Source organism: Hemicordylus capensis, chromosome 7 (genome assembly GCF_027244095.1).
Source record: "Hemicordylus capensis ecotype Gifberg chromosome 7, rHemCap1.1.pri, whole genome shotgun sequence".
Taxonomy (NCBI): domain Eukaryota; kingdom Metazoa; phylum Chordata; class Lepidosauria; order Squamata; family Cordylidae; genus Hemicordylus; species Hemicordylus capensis.
This window is the reverse complement of record NC_069663.1, coordinates 7,365,929-7,391,625: the sequence shown is the minus strand read 5'-3', so window position 1 is coordinate 7,391,625 and position 25,697 is coordinate 7,365,929. Positions and strand designations below refer to the sequence as shown.

Sequence of the window (25,697 nt, the reverse complement as noted above, 5' to 3'; positions counted from 1 at the left end):
CCTTTTAAAATAAGAAGTCCCCCGTCTCCCATAACTCCCAAACTACTAGCAAACATCACAAAACTGACATAGCCTAACTCTATTTTTGTAATTGTCTTAAACTTGTATAAGGATGGTGTGGGGAAGTTATCATCCATCCTTAAAGGCTTTGCTAGACCCCATGAAGCTTAAGGCACAAATATGGATCCATTCTATCATCTTAGCTGTGCATCTATCAAGTGAAGCCAGAGGTAGATGTGACCAGTATAACAGGCTGTAAAGTACTACAGGTGAAACTCAGAAAATTAGAATATCGTGCAAAAGTCCATTAATTTCAGTAATGCAAATTAAAAGGTGAAACTGATGTATGAGACAGACGCATTACATGCAAAGCGAGATAAGTCAAGCCTTAATTTGTTATAATTGTGATGATCATGGCGTACAGCTCATGAAAACCCCAAATCCACAATCTCAGAAAATTAGAATATTACATGGAACCAAGAAGACAAGGATTGAAGAATAGAACAATATCGGACCTCTGAAAATTATAAGCATGCATATGTATTCAGTACTTGGTTTGGGCCCCTTTTGCAGCAATTACTGCCTCAGTGCGGCGTGGCATGGATGCTATCAGCCTGTGGCACTGATGAGGTATTATCGAAGACCAGGATGCTTCATTAGCAGCCTTCAGCAATTCTGCATTGTTTGGTCTCATGTCTCTCATCCTTCTCTTGGCAATGCCCCATAGATTCTCTATGGGGTCAGGTCAGGCGAGTTTGCTGGCCAATCAAGCACAGTACACTGTATACTTTTCAGAGGTCCGATATTGTTCTATTCTTCAATCCTTGTCTTCTTGGTTCCATGTAATATTCTAATTTTCTGAGATTGTGGATTTGGGGTTTTCATGAGCTGTACGCCATGATCATCACAATTATAACAAATTAAGGCTTGACTTATCTCGCTTTGCATGTAATGCGTCTGTCTCATATATCAGTTTCACCTTTTAATTTGCATTACTGAAATTAATGGACTTTTGCATGATATTCTAATTTTCTGAGTTTCACCTGTATATCAACATGGTGCTGAGATAAAAAAAATCATTAATTAAAAAAAAAAAAGGTTTTTCCTCGAGTCAGCCAAACTGAGCTGCCGCTTTTCACTTTATATGCAGCCAAATTCAGCAATCTAACCAATCTATTCAGGTCCATTTTGACTGACCACAAATTTAAATACTGCCTTTCAGCCAGGGTGGATTTGATTTAAATCAAACTGATTGAAATCATGATTTAAATCACTAGCAGGGTGGATAAAAATCAATGATTTTTATCCACCCTGCTAGTGATTTAAATCAGTTTGATTTAAATCAAATCCACCCTGCTTTCAGCAAAAGCTTACATAGAAAAATGCATAAAATAAGGTGCTCCCCAGTCTCAAAAAAACTCACAATCTTAAAGATATATAACTAATACTACTACTTATATACTGCTTTCCAACAGAAGTTCTCAAAGCAGTTTATATCTCGCCATGGGATTGTTTTTAATGAAAGGTGGTCTATAAATTTAACAATTAATAAAACATGGAAGTAGTAAATAAATAAGATGGTTTCCTGCCCCCAAAGGGTGCATGGTCTAAAAAGAAACATAAGGTGAACCCCCAACAGCAGCCACTGGAGGGATGTTGTGCTGGGGCTGGATAGGGCTAGTTGCTCTCCAGCTGCTAAATATTAGAGAATCAACACTTTGAAAAATGCCTCTTCACTCATTTAGTTTATATAAAACACAAGGCAGACAAGAATTACTGAAAGGATGCTGTGCTGGGGTTGAATAGGGATAGTTGCTAAATATTAGAAAATCACCACTACAAAAAGGTGCCCCTTTGCTCATTTAGCAGAGGAATTTTGCTTTGAACACTTCTTGCCTGGCACAGTCTGTTGCCTCCTTAAGAGCTTGTATCAAGCCAAAGCATTACTAACAACAGATCCTCTACCTGCTTTGTCAGAAGTACCCCACTGAGGCACACATAGGGTTGCAACCAGGCATCTACAAATCCACTTGCCAATGCACCAGTGACAAATGCCCCCAGCCCTCTGGCAAGCAGAAAACCCAGCAGATCTCCTCCCCAGATATCTCATTTCCACTGCCATGTTTGAGAAGGTAAGGATCAGCAGGGATCCGTTCTGAGCAGTCAGAGAGGGCTCCCACTGCTTCTTACCATCTCCAAACCCAAGACTTCTGCCCATGTGCCAGAAAAGGACCTGAGGGGAGAGGAGATTGGTGGCGAGTGCACATAATAGCCAGTTAGTGAGCTATGCCCAGGTTTGTGGATCCCTGATTGCAACTCAAGTCTGATAGGAATAGACTTGTTTCAGCTCATACTTGAAGCAATCCTTTGCACACTAAATCTGCTCCCATTGAACAAAAATATACCTGTCCCATCAAGCTTCCTCTTCGTAAAGGTCCCATTGTGCACTCTGGCGTTTCCTGCACACCAACAGGTTGGGCTTGGTTTGCACGGTTGACTTGGAGCACAGTCTGATGGACATTTATACCATTAAATCAACTGTGTCTGAAAGAGAACGGGTGTTTGTTTTGGCTCTGAAATGTTTTATTTGCATGAAAAATATTCCCTGCACTTCGAATCTATGGGATGGAACAGGGGTGTGTCACTATTCTCCTCCCTCCTCAAAGCTCACAATAGCTGCCTTCCCGGTGCCAAGTGCTGCAACCAGCATACAAGCCTTCCAGTGTGTTGCAAGGAATGATCCATGCCAACAGTTGTTTGCCAGTACTATAAAATGTTGACATAGGCCAAGGATGGACTATGTCCATGGGATGGCAGGCAGGTGACATCACTTGTGTCCGAGGCCTCCAGCTGCCATTTAGTGCCAACGTGGGTCTTGCCTTGGAGAGATTGCACTGCATTGCCCTTTCCCTTTGAAAGTTAAGCCATTTCCATTTAGATGGAAAGTAGTGAAAGGATTTGGGGGTTTCCTTTTGGCTTATAGCAGGGGTTCCCAACCCGTGTTACCCCAACTCTTGCTGAACTACAACTCCCATCATCCCCAGCCACAATAAATTGGGAACCTCTGGCTTAGAGAACACAGACATTTCTGGAAAATGTTAAGAGTAACAGCTGGAGACAATCGTTCAAAGTGGGGCATGAGAAAGCCAAGATGGCCTACAATGCTGTGATGATCGAGGCAGAACATTCATTGTCCTCCCCTGTAAAAACAGAACGAAATTGATTCTCTATTGCCTTATGTGCTCCAGTATCTGCTAGTCAAGACAGTCCACCTCACCCTACCTACCTGCTTAGTGGAAGCACCAGTCTTGTGAGAGGCAGCAGCACTGACTGTGATGTGTGCGCATCTCTCTTGCCCCAGAGTCATCCTGAGCAAACGTGTTCCATACGTGCTAGAGAAACCTGCCTGCCAGAGATGACAGCAGGATGAACATGCAAGCTGCAGAGAGCAGCAGCACTCCTGGAACTTTGTAAGAATCTGCCCCTAACCCGTGCACTCTGAAGTCCACAGTTCAAATGTCTCCACTGCCATGAGTTCACTAGTGGGAACAGAGGGAGCTGCCTTATACTGAGCCAAACCCTTGGTCTACACTGACTGGCAGCAGCTCTCCAAGGTTACAGGCAGAAGTCTCTCCAGCATGATGTGGAGATGCCGCCATGGATTGAACCGGAGACCCTTTTGCCTGCAAAACAGATGCTCTGCCACGGAGCCACAGCCTTGGGCAAGCCACACATCCACCCATCAGTACTGTGGCCTACTGTGCTTCCCAGCTTAAGTCACAGGCCTGCTATATTGAGATTATGCTTGTCAGATACATTACACACATATTGCATTACTATTCTTATTGAACATAAGCTATAACCGAGTCGCCAAAAGGTTACATGCATATGGAGTAGGGTACTAGTTTTCCAGAAGCCACCAAAGGTAGGACTGGGCTGGCTGAATGCTAACCACTGCCTTGTATCAAACCTTGTCCGTTTCCTCACGTCACTGCCAGTCTGTATTCATTTGCTGCTATCCCTTGTATTCAGATTGATGCAGTGTTTACACTTCAATTCCACTGGTTTTTATTTTTGAAATCAGACATGGAAAAACAGGTACATTGCAGAATGGCACATCAAAATGATAATTCCCACACCGATTAGTTCAATTTAGCCGTAAAAAAGCAACCTCACCAACAGATTTGCATTCATATACACAGACCCATGCAGTGTGTCCCCTAGGCAACCAGAACAGCCTTTTTAGAATCCAGCTGAATTCCATCCTCTTAACTTCTCACCGCCTGGCCAGTCTCAAGCTACTACAACACAAATCTCAGCCATCCTGGGACCAAGTCACATGAACAGCATTGCTAAGTGCCCCTACTCCCGCGGCCAAGCAACTGACTAGTCTGTGCCCCTTGCAGTCAGTTTGAGGACCACACACTACATCCTGCAGTACAGCCTTTGCCCAAGAACAGAGCCCACACAGTGGCAGAGATGCGTTTTGTGGGATCATTGGCTTGTGACTCAATCTTGGTTTAAGACAGGGCTGCACAACTTTTGTCCGGCAGATTTTGGCCTACAACTCCCATAATTCCTCATTTTTGGCCACTGTGGCTGGGCTTGATGGAGTTATAGTCCAACAACAGTGGGTCTGGCTTAGGGGATGTACTTTGCATTGTTTTGGGCCTTTCGACTGTCATTTGTTCTTAAGGCAAAGAGCAGTATCTGCCCATTTGCATGATTAGCTTCCACTTTCGGAGCACAAGAGTATCTCCTGGAGATAAAAATGCTGCAATTTCCTTCCTAATCTTGTATGTCTTTTTATTCACAAGGCGGTTGATGTCATCAAGGCAGAGACTACGTAAAACTAGATGACACACAAAGGGAAAGTTTCTAAGTATTGGCACAGTCATGCTTCTGGCACAGAAGACAGGCTGGTTTGTTGAGGGTGGGGGCAGTAGGGAGCTGAAGCAATATTAGTCTACTGGCTCCTTCAAGGCAGATTTGCCCGTCCAAGTTTGGATGTATGAACACTAGAGGGAAAACAGTATACAGAATCGGGCACTATTTATGTGTGACCTGTAGTGGCTTGTTTCCAATACGTGTAATTTTCTGCTCATCAGCTGGGCGTAAACCCAATTCTAGATCTTCATTTCAAGGATTTCCCTCCCTTACTTTATCTGAACTCCCATTCACCTTGTTCAAAGCACACTTGCACAGTTCCTGGATCCTGGAATTATGAAGTTAGTGTCATAACTTCACCACTTTCCAAGAACCAGGTTGTCCCCTCCCCCGCCGGAGTCACCCAATGAACTGAGAACTTTGGCATTTAGTTCTCTATTGCTCCACAACTATGATGCATTAATGGCTTGGTACCAGCTCCCGTGGCTGAATCTGACCTTGTTTGTGAGCTTCAAAGCTTCTCCATCCAGCTCTGAGCTGTGTGGTCCTAAGGTGGATTGAAAAAACCCCTTAAGTTCCTTGGTGCCTCATACTTCTGAGCAGATTGGTTCTTGAGATGGCTGCTGAAACATTGCAATGGAGACCAGCTCCTTCTCAACTAAGCGTGGCAGCTTTCCTTATCCTCATTTTCACCCTTCTCAGGAAAGCTTGTAACAGCCCAAGGCAATTCCCCTGCAAAACACTCTTCTCATTCCCTGCAACTGATCTTTTAACACATATCAGAGTGTTTTGGACACCCGTGTCAGGCAAGGTGAGTTCTACTGCAATTATGTCCATTCCGATTAAAGAGCAATACTTTGGCTTATGCAAAGGCTTTCTTCTACCCATTCCAAAGCTGGTCGTGCCACTAATCACAGCAGCTTGAGGAAAGAGAAAAGTAAGGAGTGTTCTTTGATTGCCCTCCAACTGCACCATCACAAAACTCCAACCAGCTTGAGAGTCCAGCCATGCTGCAGAGGAAGAAGTGAAGGGGTTGCAGAAGGCAGCGTGATCAGCACTCCTTTGCCTGGGGATGCCTGCCACTTCAAAGGCTCAGAGAACCCCAACATAGTCACCTGCATTGTAGGAGGAAGAAGTTATTCAGCTATTGTTTTATGCAAAACATATTCCAAGCTACTAAAGTTGATTCAAACATCCTAGGAGAGGAGATCTTGTGGCAGTGAGCACGAGTTGTTCCCTTTGCTAAGCAGGGTCTGCTCTGGTTTACATTTGGATGGGTGACTACATGTGAACACTGTCTACTCCAAGATATAGGAAATGGGGTCATATTTCTGTGGTAGAACATCTGCTTTGCATGCAGAAGGTCCCTGGTTCACTCCCCAGCATCTCCAGGTAAGGCTGGGAGAGACACTTGCCTGAAACCTTGGAGAGCTGCTGCCAGTCAGTGTAGACAATACTGAGCAAGACGGACTAATGGTCTGACCCAGTATAATGCAACTTCCTATGTAAGCAAATTGCTGGGAGTAACAGGGCCTCCAACCAGCATTCAGTCTGATCCTGTAGCAGATACCCAAACACTTTAAAGTATTGTACCACATAGGGTACACAATGGCCACAAAATGCAATATGAATCATAACTTTCTTATGGAAATTTTTTTTGAAGATGTGAATCTTTTTCCTGTCTCAGACTGTTTGGTATAGGTGCTTAGTCTGGCTATAATAGGAGCATTTTGGGAAGCAAGCCTTATTATTTGCTAAATAGAAGCAGAGTGTCAAGATTTTCCACATTCCACCAGAGCCTGAGCCAAAGATTTCTAGAGGCTGTTCATTTTTCTCTCCTCTTACTTGTGTGCTTGCAGACGAGACGGGCGAGGAAAGCTTCAAGATGCTGCGTTCAGGCCAGGTCAAGAAGATTGCATAGACTATTGCTCCTTTTGAAGTATACCTGGGAAAATACAAGGCAAATAAATACACCGGGTTATGAAGAACAGAGACAAAGTAATCCATATTTTTGGGCACAGTATCTACTTGTGCAACCCCTTCTCTTGGCCACAGTTGAAGGCCAGCCTGTTGGGCTCTTTGCATTTTTCTCACAACCCCTCACATCGGGTCTGGCCAGCCAGCAGTGAGGAAAGCCTCAAAGTCCATCCTGACAGACACCCTGAAAAAGCAAACATTCCATCACAGTCTGTCCTTGTTTTTCAACTGCTGCCGTCAGCACCACAGAGGAGGGTCTGGCAAGGGTCTGTACAAAACTTTCCATTAGTTGCCTCTGTGGGGCCATTCTCTTTGAAACGTCTTCTAGTCCTCGAGGAATTCCAGAAGCGGTATCTTCTCAGCACTGGCTCTGCTTAGTATTTAATAGGGATGTGCACGGAACCACAGAGCTGCGATCCGGCACTGGGGTGGGGGTTCCTTTAAGGGTGGGGGAGGGTGTACTTACCCCTCTTGCCGCTTCCCCCCCGCTGGCACGTGTATTTTTGTAAGCATTTTGGGTGGCAGGGTACCTCCCTGCTGCCCTTCCCCCTGATCGTCAGCAAAAGGCTTCAGAAAGCCTTTTGCATGTGCGTGTGTGCGTCACATCTCCGCATCACACACGCACATCACGGAGATGTGATGTGCGCATGCACAAAAGGCTTTCTGAAGCCTTTTGCTGACGACCGGGCGAAGGGGCAGCAGAGAGGTACCCTGCCACCCCAAATGCTTACTAAAATACGCGCGCCGGCGGGGGAAAAGTGGTGGGAGGGGTAAGTACACCCTCCCCCCACCCTTAAAGGAACCCCCAACCCAGTGCCAAACCGCCACATGTCCGGACCGTTTGGAGGCCTTTAGAATGGCCTCCAGAACAGTCCGTGCACATCACTAGTATTTAATCTATCACCACTTCGTATCTCTGGCTCATCAATGGAGGCTTCAAATGGCAGTATACACTTCGTAGAAACACATGCCAATGTTAGCAAGGATGAGATAATTTGGATAGCAAGTCTCTCTTCATCCTAGTAAGATAATATCTATTTAAGGCTTACTGAGATGCTAACTGGATGTTCTTTCTTAATCTTAATCAGTTTTTATTACAGCTGTTGGCCAACCAAGAGATAAAAATCAGAACAAATATAACTAGTATACACAAATAGTGACTGATAATTACATACAATAAAACAGTATACAAGCATCCAAAATATATTACTTAAAAACAGTAAAACAACTCCAGGATGTTCTTTCTCGATTTTGCAAAAAAATATTTCAGATAGGGAGAAAATGGAAGTGCATTTAAGTATAGCCATTTCTGCTCTAATGTAGTCAGGACACCAATCTTATTAAGACAACACCACCTCCAGCCTCAGAGGCACGAGTACCAGTTGCAGGGGAGTAACAGCAGGAGAGAGGCCATGCCCTCAGCTCCTGCCTGTAGGCTTCCAGCGGCATCTGGTGGGCCACTATGTGAAACAGGATGCTGGACTAGATGGGCCTTGGGCCTGATCCAGCAGGGCTGCTCTTATGTAACACTCCAATTCTCTGCTCAGCTATCTTTGGAAATGGTTCCAGGTTCAATCCCAGGCGGCATCTCCAGGTAGGGCTGGGTATAGCCTCCTGCTTGAAACCCTGGACAGTCGCTGCCGGTCAGTGTAGATAATACTGAGCTAAATGGGCCAAGGGGCAAACTTGATCTAAGGCAGCTTCCTACACTCCTCTCTTCTCTTGCTCCAGTACAAAGAATATCATTCCCATGCTTATGGATGATGCCCCCTATCATCCCTCTCCGAGAAGGCTGGATTCATTTCCCTGCATACCATGTGTTGTCGGTGCCATTCTCCTTCTGCACTCTCCACGGCTTCGATTCATAAATGGCCTCCCCATTAATGCTCAGCCATTTCCCAAGTCCCAGAAGCCTCTCTTCAAAGACTGGAGCGATCACCCCTTCTTTTGTCGGCCCCACGTTGAGAAGGTAGTTCCCTCCATAACTCACAGTCTGCACAAGTTCCTGTGGTAGAGGCAGGAGTGGAACATGGATGTATTTTAGGCAGGCACAAACGAGCCACAGGCAGAAAGAACCAGATGTGTCCACATGAAGTATGTGGCCCATTCCCTTACACAGACAAAGGCTATCCTAAAACATCCCAGACAGATCTCTGCTAACCTTTTCCTGGAAAAACTTCTGGAAGAACTTCAAGAACACCCCCCACCTCTAGAAAACTGGTCCATTGTTTAGATGTTTCTGTAAATACTTTCCCCCTAAATTTATTTAATTTATACACACACACACACCTCATTCCTATCCCGCTCTTCCTCCAAGGAGCCCAGAGCAGTGTATATGGTTATGTTTATCCTCACATCAATCCTGTGAGGTAGGTTAGGCTGAGAAAGTAGAGACTGGCCAAGTCACCAAGTGAGTTTCATAGCTGAATGGGGACTTGAACTCAGGTTTCTCCAGCCCTAGTCCAACACTCTAACCACTACACCATGCTGGCTCTCTATCATATCATGTCAACTACCTCCCAGCCTAGGGGTATGGGTATGATGATGATCTAAACAAGTCCATTTTTTTTAAATAACTGAAGGAACAATTCAATAAACATTAAAATTTGAGAAACTGACCTCTTGGTTTTCAACCTAAGCCAGCAGGGATAAGAGCCAGTCCTAGCAATTCTAGCAGCAGGCACGGTAGTGGGATTGTCTACCATTTCTCCTCCTGTTCTTTATCTGGGGCATTTGGTCCTGCATGGCCAAGAAAGCTAGCTGGGGCAGTCCCAGCTGATCCAGTAACAGATGGCACAGAGGACTCGGTCACTGTCCCTTCCTCCTTTTGGGGAAATGCAACACCCTTGGTAGCCCGAGAGAAGAGCAAGTTGCATTGCTTCCATCTGAGGCATTCTGCGGTAGGGTGCTGCTTTTCCTTTCAGGACACAGTGGCGGCAGCAGCAGGAAAGGAGAGTGAGCATGGAGAGAGCATCTTGTGAGAAAAGCTAGCAGGGAAACAGCATTTGGGGGCAATCTTTTCCTGCTTGCTTATCTGCTCCCTCACTGCCAGCTCCTTCAGGGAAATAGTTGCTGGGTGCTTCATTCTCCAACAGGAGGCAGGAAGAGAAGGTGGAAGCAATGGCATAGCCAGACAGTGATGGCCGTATAGGCCAGCATTCAATACACTTATGCCACAGCCACATGTACATTACATGTGTTCACAGCCCTGCAAGACTCTTTTTAATGTAGATCTGCCTTCACCCTCTCATTCAAGTATCTGCCCAAGGTGGCAAGAGGCAATGTTTGGGAATGGCCAAAAAGCCAACTGTTTAATACATCCAGCTCATCAGATCAGACCATTAATGTGCATTTCACCCACAGTAGCCCATTCTCCATCAGGCTAGCTTCCTAAAGAACCTGGCCTAATCTGGCTGGACATCAGACTTGATCCAGGCCCCTGCCTTGGCTGCTGCAACCCCCTTGGCAACCCTTTGCAATGTCCCTGCCAAATGGCAATCCTTCATCATCCCTTTATTTACATTTCAGAGGGCTTACCTGAACGATTCTGGGCTCATCCATGAGCTCACCGATTTGCATGTTACTTCGATACCCCCAAGACATCCTGTCAATGGAGCTGCACATCTCCCACTTGTGGTGTGGCAGAGTGCCAGGCTTGTATTTATCTTGGCAGTTGTAGAAATCTCCGTGGTGGCAGGAGCAATTGATGCCCCATCGATCATTCACCACCACAGTATCCTAGGAGGAGGAAATGGCAAGGAATAGTGGAGGCCACTTTGCCATCGGCTGCAGTCCCTCAGTAATAACTGCAGGTCGGCAGAGGGAAATGTTCTGGGGTTGCCTCGACCAGTGGACCCATGAAATGGTCCAGATAAGCAGAGCTTAAAGCTTTGGGATAAATTGTGAAGTACTTTCTGTATGCTCCAGGGTTTGGAGGCACATCTAAGGGGCCTACAGAAATAATCCCAGTTTTCATTCTGAAGAGAGTCTCTGGCTCTCAGAGCTGGTTCACACATGCATGTCAATTACATGCTGACTGTAGCATTGGGTGATAACTTGCATATGAGAATGAGCCATGAGAACTACAATTTCTAGAAGCACAATATCTTGCCACATATTCACACATCCCGCTGCAAATATGACAGATGTGCATGTAGGACCTGCTCCATAGTTGTAAAGACACAATGTCACGGCATTTAAGACCAGAAACAAATATGCAAATGTCAAAAAGCCCAGAGTTTGGGAAGACAGCCGCTTCCAGCCAGAGAGAGAAAGAGGCAGGGAGGACTTCTCAGCTGCAGCTAAACCTCGGGTGCAGACTTAGTACAGGTGCCGATCCTGCCTTGGAACTAACTATCTGCATGCAGGAGTCTTATACATGCAGAACACAGTAGAGCAAATAATTGTAGATAAAACAGGTTGCAGATAAATCACAAGTCAATTGTGCAAAGGAAACCGAGCCCTTCAGTGTGGCCCCGGACTTCTCATTGTTCAGAAAAGTGGGGGGTGCATAATATGTATTAGCCACTAGGGATGTGCATGGAACCGCGGAGGGGCGGTTCGATTCTGGCGGGGGTGCCGCTTTAAGGGTGGGGGAGGGTGCATTTACCCCTCCCGCTGCTTCTCCCCCACTAGCGCTCGTTGCCGGTAAAAACCTTTGGCGCAGCAACATACCTCCCTGCCACCCCTTCCCCATCCTCGGCCGGAAGTGGTCAGAAGTACTGGATGCGCGTGTGCCAGTCGTGTACACGTCAGATGTGTGAACGCACACCCAGTACTTCTAGCCACTTCCGGCCAAGGAGGAGGAAGGGGTGGCAGGGAGGTATGCTGACGCCCCAAAGGTTTTTACCAGCAACCGGCGGGGGGTGGTGGTGGAGCAGCGGGAGGGGTAAGTGCACCCTCCCCCACCCTTACAGTGGCACACCCCCGGACGAACTTTGAAACCATCACCCCCCTCCGGTGTTTGAATCCCTATTAGCCACTGGCCTCCCATTCATGCTGTACCTCTGTGGCCTTCAGTGCTAACACACTGAAGTCCAAGAGTGGCTTCAGACATTCCAGAAGTGGGCTTTGGAGATGTGGATACAGGGACTTGCACCTTCTGTTCTCCATACTCTGCAATACCGAGAGTCAAACTTTTGCCTCTCCTCCGCTCCCTGCAGTCAGCTGCACAAAGTGAGTTCACATCAGGAACAACCCATGCATCTGACCATGGGAGAAGGGGAGGAAAGAGGCAGAAGCGTCATTTTAGACATGCAAAGAATTTCTTGCTTCCACAGGAAATAGGGCCAAGCTCATTGGTAGAGCATACTGTATGCTTAGCATGCAGAAGGCCCATTTCAATCCCTGGCATCTCCAGGTAGGGCTGAGAAAAATCCCTGCCTGAAGCCATGGAGAGCTGCTGCCAGTCAGAGCAGACAGTACTGAACTAGATGGACTAATGGTCTGGCTCAGTAAATGGCAATTTTCTATGTTCACATAGTCTCAACTGGAAAACCACTCTAAGGGGTTTGCCTCAAATACAAGCACTACTTATTTTCATATACTGCTTAATCGGAGATCTCTAGGTGGTTTGCATCCAATTTAAAAACCTGTTAAAGTACAGAAATTAACACAGAACCAATTAAAAACCATCCAAAACCATGCTAAAAACCATCCAAAACTACCACCAGAATGCTGGTTAAAAAGGTGTGTCTTTAAAGTACTCTTAAAGGCATTGGGAGAGGACTCCCCATTTTTAAACCTCTTTTATTTGCCCAGTAAATGTGAAAGAAAGATAGGTACCTTGACTGGACTATCGTTGTAAAGCCAGGCAAGAAAAGAGGTTGAGTTCCAGTAAGTGTCTGGAGCCTCCCATTCACCATCAGACCAAATGACATCCGGCTTGTACCTGCAATGCAGATGAACAAAGCCAGAAGACTTAGCAGCGTAGTTTCATTCCTGGTAGAGTAGATTGTTCTGCTAAGAGGAGCCTAGGAGGATTCCTATCAACAGCACAACACTTAGGAAATCACCATATTGAGCATCTGCCTTGGGGCTTGCCATTCTGAGCACAAAAATGGCTAGAGAAGAAAGTTTAACACAGGAGCATAGCTATAATTGATCAAGGAGGGGGCAGTCCACTCTTTCATACGCCCCTCCCTGGCTCATTGGCAAGCCACTGGCTTCTGATCAGAGTGTGTGATATTATTTACACAGGAATGAGAGAAAGGGCATGCCAAGACCATTTTGCTTTCCCCCATATTCATATTGTTCTTCTGCACCAAAGACATAGCGGGCAAGGGTGGGGGACAGGAAGGTGCTGGTAGGAAACCCAGGGGCCTATGTTCACTTCTTGTCCCAGGGTCCACTTCAACCTTGCTTCGCCGCTGGCTCAACAGTCACCTCCATACGCACACCCTATGTCTCGGCTCAGACTCACAACTTGCCAATGTTGCTTTTGAGAGAAAGCAACTAGTGTGCAGTATCATGTTGGACACAGTGCATGAGAGAGCGCGCACATTAACATGTAGTGTTGTAGAAAAAAGCAGGAAGAAGTTTCCCAGCAGTCTGCATAGGAATCAAACATTTCTATGTATGCTTACTTAGGAATCCCATTCTGTTCAGAGGACTTACTCCCTATTTCACGTTCATGGGACTGCAGCCCTAGCATAGGAGTCTTGCATTCTTACCTTAAAACGAGGTCATAAAGTTCTGGCAGGGTTTTCTCAAAGACAAAATTCTGGCTCTTGAAGCCATTTTTTTTGTCCAATAAATAGAGTGGATTAAACCATTCAAAGAGTGAATGGTATAGACCATAGTGTATGTTCCTAAAAGGGAAAGCAGAGTCATGAAACACAGCATGGTCATGGAATTAAAGTCTCGAGGTTAATGCATCATTAAGTCCAGCCCCCCATATGGATTCATGAGCATTCACACATATTGGTCCCACATATTTGAACCCACATAATCCTGCACTTGATTTATTCCATTAATATGCCACTTTCTCCACTAAAGCACTCAAAGCAGCATACACCATTTACTGGACAATAGAGTAAAATACGTTAAAATACAGTAACAAGCCCAATTAAGATACACAAGAGTGGCACAGAGATGAGTTTAAATACCAGAAGCAGCAGACTAATACTGTCCCACAAGAAAGACCAGTCAAGCACCACAGGCCTGCCTAAAATTGCTGGTCGAATGACCGTAACAATAAAGATTTTGATTTGCCTGCCTAAAAAGTAGTGCCTTAACATGCTAGCAAAAGGTGGCCAGAAACAGAGCCTGCTGGACTTCCAAGGAGAGGAAGCCTGGACACCACCATTAAAAAGGTCCCAAGGTCCTTCTCACAAACAGCTGCAGTGGGGCGGGAGTGAGAAAACATGGGTTGCAAGGCACATGTGGAGCCTCTGGACCTGCACTCACCCCACTGCTCCAGAGCAGGGCTACCCTGTTGGGAAAACCTTCTTAAAACTGAGGTTAAAGGACCAAAGCCCCAGATCAGCAGCTCCGATTATGTGTGCAATTGGGGCTGTGTTCTGCAGCTCCTGGCAGCCCGACTCCCTGAGAATCACAGAGTGCCTCTTAAAGGGCAGCTAGGAGCTGTAGCATTGCCATGGGAAGCCTTTTGGCTTCCCATGAAATGCATTGTGGGGTAATGGAGGACTTCTATTCCGCTCCACTGCGCCAGTCATGTAGGCTCATGGCAGAGCTCTAACAAGTGTCTGATCATGGGGGGGGAGGCAGGAAGGCTCCTGCCTCTCTCTCAGCCATTAGGGATTCTGATGATGGGAATAGCCTCCCTGTCTGTGGTTGCCACCAATTGTACCTCTAAGGGAGCAGGAATCCTCCTGAGGAGCCCATATGGGAGAAGGTGGTCTTTTAGGTACCTGAGCCTTAAGCCATTTAGGGCTTGGAAAAAGTGACGACCAAGAAGTGTTCCTAGAAACGAGTGGGGAACCAGTGGAGGTGGAGCCATGTGCTCCCTGTCACTACTTTAGGCTAGTAGTCCAGCTGCTGGGTTCTGAACCAGTTGAAGTTTCCAAACATTTTTCAGGGATAGCCCCACATAGAACTCATTATATTATTCAAGCCTCAATGCGAAGAAAACAGGAGCAATAGCGGCCAGATCTGTTTCCAGGAAGGGATTTTGCTGGGGCACCAGCAGAAAGTGTGTATAGGCCAGGGGTGCACAACTTTGGCCCCCCAGCTGTACTGTTGTTGGACTACAACTCCCATCAGTCCCAGCAACAGTGGCCAATAGTCAGGCGTGATGGGAGGTGTAGTCCAACAGCTGGAGGGCTGAAGTTGTGCAGTCCTGGCATAAAAACTCTTCAACCACCATTTTCTGAACCTACCCAACAGGCAGGACCAAAACCACAGCAACACTGTACTGGCCAGTTGATCCAGAAGACCCCAATGGTCAAAAAGCAAGACAGGTCCAACAGACGTTCCACAGCCAAGTCATTAACCGAAGAGGCTACATCTCAAACCCAGGATGGAAGCCAGATTAACATGGCTCTAGATCAGGCCTGCTCAACTTTGCCCCCCACCCCACCTGTTTTTGGACTACAACTCCCATAATCCCCAGCCAAAGTGGCCAATAGCCAGGGATTATGGGAGTTGTAGGCCAACATCTGCAGGAGGGCCAAAGTTGAGCAGCCCTACTCTAGATGATTAGTTTCATACAGAAACCCCTGGAGCTGGGATACAACCATCTTCTCAAGCACCTTGATAAAAAATGGCAGGTTTGAGTTGAGATACCTGTCTCTGAGGGCCTCTCCTAATTCACCCACCAAGTCTCGATGGGGCCCTGTATCTACTGAATTCCAGTTCCAGGACACAGGCGACCCCCAGTTGGTGAAGCCTTCATGATGCTTTGAGGTCAGCACCACATACCTGGGGAAGCCAAGAGACAAGATCAGAAGGGAAGCACTTTGCCTAAAGAGCTCCCAAACTAACAGGGAGCCGAGGAGGCTAGGCCAAGGGCCTTTCTGTATTTTAAGTTAGGAGATGCTACTACAATCCTCTGGATTAATAAATCTGAAATGGCTGATACCTTCTTGGCCAATGCAGATTAAGATTATCAATCAATTCATAAAACATCACTGGGAGAGGAGAGTAAGACTCATTTTTACTGCACATTTTATCAGTGGATGTAAAGCTAACCAACAACTTTGTTGTCATGAGAGCCAGCGTGGTGTAGTGGTTAGAGTACTGGACTAGGACCGGGGAGACCCGAGTTCCAATCCCCATTCAGCCATGAAACTAGCTGGGTGACTCTGGCCAGTCACTTCTCTCTCAGCCTAGCCTACTTCACAGGGTTGTTGTGAAAGAGAAACTTAAGTATGTAGTACACCGCTCAGGGCTCCTTGGAGGAAGAGCGGGATATAAATGTAATAATAAAATCATCCTCCTCCTCCTCCTCTTGGTCCTGCAATCTATACCTTCTTCCTTCTCTCTCACTCCCTTCCATTCTTATCCTTAAGGCCCTTGAAATTCACATTTACTCTTCATTTACTTTTTATTCAAGCTACTGCAAAACCTGCTATGTATAATTTTTAAGTATTGTGATTTTTAAGTATTGTGAAAATTCATTAATTGTTGTCACCTGATGCTACAAAGACACTCGTCTATTTTATTCTCTTTCCACAGCTTGATTATTGGAACCCTCTCATTTTTGGGTTGCCTTTACATATCACCCACCCTCTTCTGTTTTGCATGTTTCTCCCTTCATTGATTTCTACTTCCTTATTAGAACTAGTTTTAAGTTACTGCTTTGCATTTTTTAAAATCTCTTTTCTTTCTGGTATTAATGTTTTGGCTAACTCTGGGTTACTTTCTCCATTTCACATCTCCATCTTTTCACTTTTGCCATCCCTATTGTCTGGAGCGCATTGCATTTTTTTTTTTAAATACTGCAAGCCAGCAGGTGGGCAGGCAGGCTTTGTTGAGAGAACAGTAATAGCAGTAATACTGCAATCTATTCGAGTCAGTATTATTATTTTTACATTTATATCCCACTCTTCTTCCAAGGAGCCCAGAGTGGTATACTACATACTTGAGTTTCTTTTTCACAACAACCCTGTGAAGTAGGTTAGGCTGAGAGAGAAGTGATTGGCCCAGAGTCACCCAGCTAGTATCATAGCTGAATGGGGATTTGAACTCGGGTCTCCCCAGTCCTAGTCCAGCACTCTAACCACTATACCACACTGGCTCCCAACAGACCAGATTTTTAAAAAACAAGCAGATATCAAAATACAAAACATTTCAGGGAGCAGTACTAGTACCAAAACAACTATGTAAACCACCTGACCCTGGATGGCCCCAACTGCTCCTTCCGTCCAAGTAAGCTCACCAGCTGCCTTCGGCTTTTAATAGAAGGACGTTGCCCCTTTTAACATAAATATAAAGTAAAGTTGTGCCGTCGAGTCGGTGCCAATTCCTGACAGTACCAGTTTTCAGGGCACTTTATAAAGTAACATTATCATCATCATCTCAGTTGCAAGGTTAGAAAAAAATAGCTAATGAAATCTCACCTATTTTTACTGTGATATTTGTGTCTTTTTTTTAGTGGCAGAAAAAAAGAGAAAAGCCTAAATATATTTTTCCTATTGATCACAAACATCAGGGTTAATTTGAGGAGAGATGCCCAGGGCAGGCTCAAGCCACCTCTGAAACCTCACCCTCCATCCCAAATGCATACATGTGCACAGAGCCTTTGCATTTACTAGGGGTTAGGGAAGTGCACCCCGCACATGTTCAGAAGCGTTCACTTTTTATTGTTTACTTCACACGCTTTGAAAGCTACAATGTGGTATTAAAACACAAGTTTTAGGAGGAAGCTCAGCCTCACAGGAAGCCTTGCCAAGAGCCTGCATGTTCTCAGTGAAGGGCTGGACGGACCAGAGAGACCAGAATTTAAAATTCTCTTGTGCCACAGACCTGGGTGTGACCCTGGTCAAGATACAATCTTACAGCCTAGGGTCAATTAGGTAAACAGGAGAGCAAGAATTGCACGTTAACACTGCACACACAAGAGCAGCCTGCTCAACCAGATCAGGCCAGCATCTCAATCCAACAGCAGCCAAGGAGATATTATTCCCCTGGAGGCTTCACACACAGGGCTTTTACTTTGAATCTCCTCCAGAATGTGGCCAGTCGACATATTAGCTGCATTTACCCAGGAGTAGCTGTGGGCTATCAAGGACCAGTACAGACAGGACTCTGTCCTCCCCCATCCCACCCCACATCAAGGCTACACATTCTGGCTTAGGCCAGATCATGTCAGACTTTAAAAAATCCTCTATTTCCAGCAGCTTTTGAAGAAAAAAAAAAACCCTGAGGCTTCTGTTATGCCCCGAAGTTTCTCTGTGATGTGTGGAGGGGCCTCTTTCCAAGCTTGCACTTGAAATACACCCAGGTGACAGCAAAGGAGATTTGCAATTTTAAGCACTGGGGGTGGGGTTGTGGCAGATGGATGCAATTCTGTGGAGGGGATCCTGTCAGCTCATGTTTCTGTCAGGTTACATTAGAGCCAGGCAGCCTACATAACACACACACAGATGTCCCCTCGGGTGGAGGCTATTCCTCACAAACAACTCCCAGTGGAGAAAGCCCTCTCCAGCCCCTGTGCTGTGCTTACAAACCAGGAGCAAGTGAGACACTGGCCACGGTTCCCCACAGGAGATGCTTTTAAGCACAGAAGGCACCCTCAACTCTGCTGGATCACAGAAGCATTTCTGCACTCTGGTGTGGACTCAGCTGTGGTGCACGTATCCCTGTCTGCAGAACGCTGCCAGGAAGGCTTGCTAAAGATGAGTAGCATTTCACATCATCCATGGGGGAAAGAAGTAGAATGGCTGGCTGAGGAAGGAAGAGGGCCACAGGAGAGTCCAGAAGGGGAGAGGGAGGGAGAAATATCTTGAGTTAAACGTTCTGTTTGATCCCCGACTGCTTGGTCTTCGGTAACTAGCTGTCAAACAAACAAACAAAAAAGCTCTCCCACCTCCTCCTGATGGGATTAACTGGATAAAAAATCCAAAGCAAGCAGTGGGAGGGGTGTAACTATAATAAGGCAAGAGGAGACAGTTGTCTGGGGCCCCACTCCCTTGGGGGGACCCCTAGAGGCAAGTCACATGACTGACTCCCCCAGGCACACACACACCCGGGCTTCCTTCAGTTGTATTCATCCTCCGAAACGGATGTCAGTGTTAAGACCTGGAGCTACCAGAACAGCCTGTCTTTCTCTAGTACCATTAAGTGACTTGCATCATCCACAATTTACAGTTTAGGATGGTGTTCTATTATGGCACATACCGGTAGGAGGGAGAGGGAGAGAGAGGGATGCTAAAAGCATTTTACTATGCTTTTTGTTACCACTATTCAGTCTCATTTAAGATGTCTTTACTTCATGAGCTGAGCTTCAGTGGGGGGGGGGGCATTTTAAATTCTTGTCTCTGGGCCCACTCCAACCTTGCTACGCCCCTGGGTGGGAACATGCACAGGAAAAAGATCTGCAGGGACTGAGGAGAGAGGCCAACCCTATGTGAACTGTCCATTTAATCCCCGGAATTTAACATCAGAATTAAACTTCAGATACCCCGTGGCATGAAGCTATGTGTGGAAGCGCACAAGGAGAACATAAAAAGCTACTGCCCTTCCTTATTTGTTTCTCCTGCACGCAGAAGGTCCCAAGTCCAACCCCTGGCAGCTCCAAAGAGGGCTGGGGGAAGACTGTGTCCGAAACCCTGGACAGCTGCTACCAGTCAGTGCAGGCAACCCTGGGCTCGATGGACCAAGGGCCAGACTCCGTATACAGCAGCTGAGCTTCACAACTCAAGTTGCCTTCGGCAGCAGCAGAAGACTCCCAGAGGGACTAACGAGAGGAGAACTAGCCTGACGCTCGCGGCGCTTTGCCTTCGATAGGCGGCCCAAGGAGACGGGCAGCCCCCTGCTGCTGATCCTGCAGCCGCCCGCAGCCCTGGCACTCTTCTCCACCCACCCACCGCACCGCGTCCCCGGCCCGGGCCTGACCTTGCGCCGGCTGCCTGGAAGAGGCGCGCCCAGTCCTGGGGCTGGAAGTCGAAGGCGGTGAAGCGCGGGGCGAAGTCGGCGTAGGTGGTGCCCGGCGGGAAGCGCGTCTGGACGAAGTGCTCGTATTCGGGCCGCCGCCCGCCCTGCCAGTGCCACCAGAACCACTCGGAGCCCCAGGCGGGCACCGAGAAGACCCCCCAGTGCAGGAAGACGCCGAACTTGGCCGCGTCGAACCAGCCCGGCAGCGGCCGCGAGTCCAGGCTGGCCCAGTCCGGCGTGTAGCGCGGGGTCTCGGGCGGCTGCTGCTGCCCAGCCGCCGCTGCCCCGCCACAGAGCAGCAGCACGGCTAGCGCCGCCGCCCACCCAGCCAGGCCGCGGGCCGAAGGCTCCTCCATCGTTTCTCCTCAGGGGGCGACTGGCAGCCCCTTTCTGCTTCACCACCACGCTCATTGGCCACTCCCTCCGCCAATGGCAGCCTCGCCCAGGGGCCCTCTAAGCGCGTGCTGCCAATAGAGTCGCTGCTTAGGCGGGGAGTGGGAGCCGTTGGTCGTCGTCATAGCCATCATCATCACCATCATGTGGCACAGCGGAGTTTGGCGAGAGAGGAGTGGCGCGCGCCCGCCGGCCGCAGCGTGGAGCCGCCGCCGGGGTAGTGAGATGCGCAAAAGGGACACAGGCTCTCGTCCCCCCCTGAGAGGGAGGCGGAGGAAGGCGTGCTTGGTATGCCAGGAAGCAGCCAAATGGATTATAATTATATTGGGTTGTTATAGGTTTTTTCTTTTTTTAAATGATAACATTATTTTTAGAACTCTTTTCGACAAAAGGTTTTCAAAAGGGGGGTGCATAGAAGAGACAATGCAAGCTGGGTCCCATATATTAGATTGGGGGGTGGTGGGGGAGCAGGCCACTTGTCTGGGGAAGCACTTGCCCAACCCCAACCCCCCAAGCTGGGCCAGTGCCCTTGTAGCTACAGTCGCTGGAGGTATGGGCATCTGTAGGACTCTTGTGCGGGGGGTGGGGGGCAAAGCCAGCAATCCTAAACCACCCACCCGCCCCCGCCATTATGCCCCACTGAATTCAGTGGGAACTAGCTCAATCGTGGGGGGAGGGCCCCATGCCCATGTGTTGTACCCCAACAAAGGGAGGTTCTTTTCTGGGTCAGTAGCCAAAACACTTCACCAGCCGAGAAGGATGTAAAAGGCTTTATTTTGCTCTATAGTAGCAAAGGTCTTGGTTAGCTCACGCTCAAGTCCAAGACCCCGTTCATTTACAAACATGACATATTTATAACCTAGGAGATGATACATAGGTACTGCCCCTTTCCTTTGTCTGGACTTTCAGTAAATTTCCAGCTAACTTCTGCGCATGTATTCTTTTAGGTGAATACCTCATCACCTTATCTAGTTTCTCCTGGCCCTCCTTGGCACAGAAAAGCAACTCCTTATAAGGAATCCCTTAGCCCCCCCCTTACACAGACAGGTTATATGAAAGGTAACATGACTTCAGTCTGGTTCAGGCCTACACCACATGGAGGAATGCAGGTTGTGTTCTCTCTCTCAGCTACTGCCCCCTAAGGTGTGTTGTGTGAGCTTGTCTAGAAAGCTGTTTTGCACAAAAGCGCTTTTCTGCCACAACATTGGACTTCTGGAAATCTGGTCCCCCACGGTTTCCCATTCACTCTTCCTCTGCACTGGCGCTATGGAGAACCCTCACAATATTCTTTAACAGGGATCCACAAATTTAGGCTTCGCTTACTAGCCAGCTATTATTTGTGGTCACCACCAGTCCCCTCGCTTCCCTCAGATCCTTTCCTGGCACTTAGGCAGCGGGCTTGGGAGAGAAGTGGGTCATGTGTCATTTACACGGGGATATAGCGATAGTAAGGAACACGAAAGCCCTCTCCAACTGCTCAGAAAGGATCCTTGCTATTTCTTACATTCTCAAAAATGGCAGTGGAAAGCCAACTTCTGGGGAGGAGCTCTGTGTGGTGCTGCTGGTATCCTGCTTGCCACAGGGCCGGGGCCTTTCACCACAGGCGAACTGGCAAGGAATCTGTAGATGCCTTTTCTATGACTTCCTAGACTTTCAATATGTTGCTGCTCATAAGTAATAATTTCCCTCCGGATATCCACCAAGTCACAGAAAATGCTGAAGTTACCACTGCATTTGGGGAAGTTTTCTTTTTCTGCTTTCAAGGCAAGAGTGCAGGAAAGCTGTTGCACCGGTGATGTATCTCCCAGTTCATCGACCAAGTCTCTAGACCAAACCACTATAAGACAAGAACACTTCCAATAAGCGGCGAAACCTTGTAATCAATGAAATAGTGGCATAATGCCAAAATGGCATTTTAAAAAAAGTATTACATGCGGGGTGGGAGTTGGGAGGACACTGTAAGAAAAGCAAATTACCACACAGGCCTAGGACAGGAAGAGAATTTTGAAAGGAGCATCAGTGTGCTCTGGTGTGGAAGTTAGCAGACCCACAGGAGCCAGCCCTCCCACCACTAATAGTGCAGAGCTCCAGGGAAGAGCAAGGACAGAGCCCTGGTCCTTTCCCCCCCTCCAGGGCGCTTTCTAGACTAGACCCTGCAACGGGTTCATGACACATCTCTGAAGTGTGCTTCCACACTTCCTGGGTCGTGACCCCGCACTCCCAACGAAAGTGCCAGGGTGCTGTTCATATGTCAGATGCCTTGTTTCGAATTTAATCGCAGCGACTTAGTGCTATGATGCCGTTTATCCGGCGTAAAAAAGATGTTTTTTCGGGTTGTTAGTTTTCGCGAGATGGCTCCCCCTTCAGGTTTTATGTTTTGAAAGTGATTTGCCTGAACGGAGCATTTTGCCGCTTTTGAGCAGCTAGCCTGGAAAGCGCCCAGGGTCTCAGCAGGGATGTAAAGCTCTTTGCTTACTAAATGGTAATACTCTGCTGCTCTTGCTGTTCCCACAGTTAGTGACACAACTGAATATTGGACTGCAATTGATTTTTTTCTTTTCTTTTTACCGTTCTTCAGTTGCAAGCAACATCCTTCACCCTTTGTGGTTGACAATCCAGACTGCTCTTCCGCAGGGAATAACCACATGAAGTTCAAGCCCTGTAGGATTAAGAAACTATCCTTGCAGAAGGCTGACAAATTCTTTATCACCTTGACTTCTTGTAATAGGGACCAACCCCACCCCCCAATTATTGCATCTATCTGAGCATTGGTGTGGGAGAGCCTATGGGGAATGGGTGTTGGGGTGGGTGCGGCTATAAACCTCCTTGGGATTGTTTTAATGAAAGGCGGTATATAAATTTAACAACAACAATAATACAGGGGCGGTCAGGGAGAGCACTTGTACTTCTGAATTTGCAACAACCCCACTGGTCACCACCCACAGTGATAGCCAGCAACACTTCTGCGCGACTTGTATGACACCTTTTTCTCCTCCTCCTGCAACATTTTGCTTTTCAGATTCATGTTAAAAAAAAAAATACTAGTCAAAAACAACTGATTTTCCACAACTTTGAAGACCAGTCATGGTAGAAAAATCCATACGGGGCTCTGCCTCATCTGGAAGCCCAGTAACGTTGCCTGTAGGAAAGGGCAAAGAAGATGGAATATATTACCATCTGGAAGTACCCTATACACTAGCCAGTGGTTCCCAACCAGGGTTCCTCTAGATGTTGCTGAACTACAACTCCCAGCACCCCCAGCTACAATTTATTGTGGCTGGGGATGCTGGGAATTGTAGTTCAGCAACATCGGGAGGAGCCCAGATGTTTTCATATTGTTTTAAATGTTTTGTAAACCGCCTTGAGATTGTTTTAATGAAAGGCGGTATACAAATTTATCAATTAATCAATAAGCCCTGGTTGGGAACCACTGCATTAGACCAAGAATAAGTGTCACCACTGTGTTTTTGGAGAGGAGAGCTGGTCTTGTGATAGCAAGCATGTCTTGTCCCCTTAGCTAAGCAGGGTCTGCCCTGGTTGCATATGAATGGGAGACTAGAAGTTTGAGCACTGTAAGTTATTCCCCTCATGGGATGGAGCTGCTCTTGGAAGAGCATCTAGGTTCCAAGTTCTCTCCCTGGCAGCATCTCCAAGATAGGGCTGAGAGAGACTCCTGCCAGCAACCTTGGAGAAGCCACTGCCAGTCTGTGTAGACCAGTGTTTCTCAAACTTTTTGGAGTCAAGGACCGCTAAATTCTTCATGCAGAGTTTCAAGGACCGCTACATTCTTCATGCGCAGTTTCCCGGACCAGCAGTTAGTAAAGGGGTTTCAAGTCTGTCTATCTATCTCTCTATCAGACTTCTATACTGCCCCAAACATGCATCTCTGGGCAGCTTAGAATGAAAATAATATAAGCATTAAAATAATTAAATTTGGAATCTTTTGCAAACATGGAATATTAGGGGTTCTTAACCTTGGGTCTCTCAGTTAAACTCCCATAACCCCCAACAACAATGGCATTTGGCCATTATGGCTGGGGATTATGGGAGTAGAAGTCCACCAATGTCTGGGTACCCAAGGTTGAGAACCCCTGAATCTAAAAGCCTGGGTGAACAAATTTGTCTCCAGTATGTCTTCAGTATGTGCGGGGTGGGGGTGGAGGTGCTTCTGATTACTCAGTGGAGAGGGTATGTTGGGCCATTAGAAAAATTCAAAAGCTACATGGGGCCAATGAAAACAACATACAAGCAAGCCCCACTGATGCAAGAGGGAAACAGCGTTCCCTCTCAAGGCGCCTTGACCACAACAGGCAGCTGGGTTTCAATCAACCAACCTTTGGCTGCAAATAATGAGCATGCAAGAACCAGCAGCCCTTCAAGTGGCACCCACTGCCATACTTTTTCCTCCATGCCCCTGCACCGCATACAGTTTGAAGCTGTAAAGATAGGGAATAAGATAGCTGTAGGAAGATCTCAGCAGCACATGGAGGCAAGGCACAAGAAGGGTCCCATGCCTCCGTGATACTCTTCCTCTTCCGTGCCATGTGCAAAATTGAGGAAGTGAGTGCCTTGATTTCAGTTTGGGGGGGGTTGACTCCCAGTCAGGGACCGGCGCTCAAGCCTTCGGGGACCGGCAGCGGTCCAGGGACCGGTGGTTGAGAAACACTGGTGTAGACAATACTGAGCTAGATGGACCAATGGTCTGACTCAGTATACAGCAGCTTCCTATGTTCTTATGTTGACATAACTTCCCAAAATCCTTGAAGAGTTTAACTCCAAATTCCTAAAAGATCAAGATGGGGATATTTACTGTTTTAACTACTAAATAAGATATTAAATAGATTTGGTAGGCAAAGGTAGGAGGCAAACAAGAGCTGAAAATGGTGTATTTTTAAATACTTTAACCAATGCATACACAGGAACATTTTATTGAAGAAAAGGCATATTTACTTATAGTGAGTGTGCTGACGTCAATGGAAAGGGGCCATCAGCACTCATTGTGTTTCAGCTTGTTTAGGGTGATCTTCAGAAAGCACTTAGTTCACTAGAATGCAGTGGACTCTACACTGGCCCTTGTCTATCAATTGCCAACTTTCCAGAAAAAAAACAAACTGCTTTTTTCTTTGCTTGCTTTTGGACCAGCTGCGAGAAAAGCAAATTGTAAGGCTATTTTCCTTCCTGCAAATAATAATACTTTTTTTTTGTTAACTGTACATGTCAAGCAGTTCCCTCATTTCATTTTGTTCTGGGCTAGCCTATGCCCATCCCAACCCCACCAAAAATGCTAGCCCTCTGATCTCCTAACGCCTACTGGGTTCTTCCCCTAGTTCAGAGAGGAAAGCTGGTCTTGTGGTAGCAAGCATGACTTGTCCCCTTAGCTAAGC

At 47.0% G+C, this 25,697-nt stretch overlaps 2 protein-coding genes across 2 annotated transcripts in view; both read right to left on the bottom strand.

The window, feature by feature from the left end:
- Window positions 1-2,642, bottom strand: part of HMGCL (3-hydroxy-3-methylglutaryl-CoA lyase) — a 29,054-nt gene extending 26,412 nt beyond the window's left edge. Inside the window, exon 1 of the mRNA XM_053267121.1 lies at window positions 2,406-2,642. Within this exon, the coding sequence (XP_053123096.1) occupies window positions 2,406-2,441 (36 nt within the window). The 5' untranslated portion in view covers window positions 2,442-2,642. The remainder of the gene's footprint in view (window positions 1-2,405) is intronic.
- Window positions 2,643-4,051: 1,409 nt separating this feature from the next.
- FUCA1 (alpha-L-fucosidase 1) lies at window positions 4,052-20,362 on the bottom strand. Its single transcript, XM_053267119.1, has 8 exons — window positions 19,882-20,362; window positions 15,610-15,744; window positions 13,536-13,673; window positions 12,649-12,754; window positions 10,402-10,602; window positions 8,679-8,869; window positions 6,733-6,832; window positions 4,052-6,002 (listed from the first exon to the last, which is right to left on the bottom strand). Exons 1-8 carry the CDS (start codon window positions 20,274-20,276, stop codon window positions 5,862-5,864), a joined length of 1,407 nt encoding a protein of 468 aa, XP_053123094.1. The 5' UTR covers window positions 20,277-20,362; the 3' UTR covers window positions 4,052-5,861.
- Window positions 20,363-25,697: the final 5,335 nt, after the last annotated feature.

What these genes read in the sequence shown, in the direction of transcription:
- FUCA1 (XM_053267119.1), bottom strand. Translation starts at nt 20,276, where the DNA reads ATGGAGGAGCCTTCGGCCCGCGGCCTGGCTGGGTGGGCGGCGGCGCTA. An exon ending in TTCCAGGCAGCCGGCGCAAG is followed by an intron (nt 15,745 to 19,881) that starts GTCAGGCCCGGG and finishes TGGCTTCCCCAG; the next exon opens with GTATGTGGTGCTGACCTCAA. An exon ending in TCTCGTCTGCAAGCACACAA is followed by an intron (nt 6,003 to 6,732) that starts GTAAGAGGAGAG and finishes CCTACAATGCAG; the next exon opens with GTGACTATGTTGGGGTTCTC.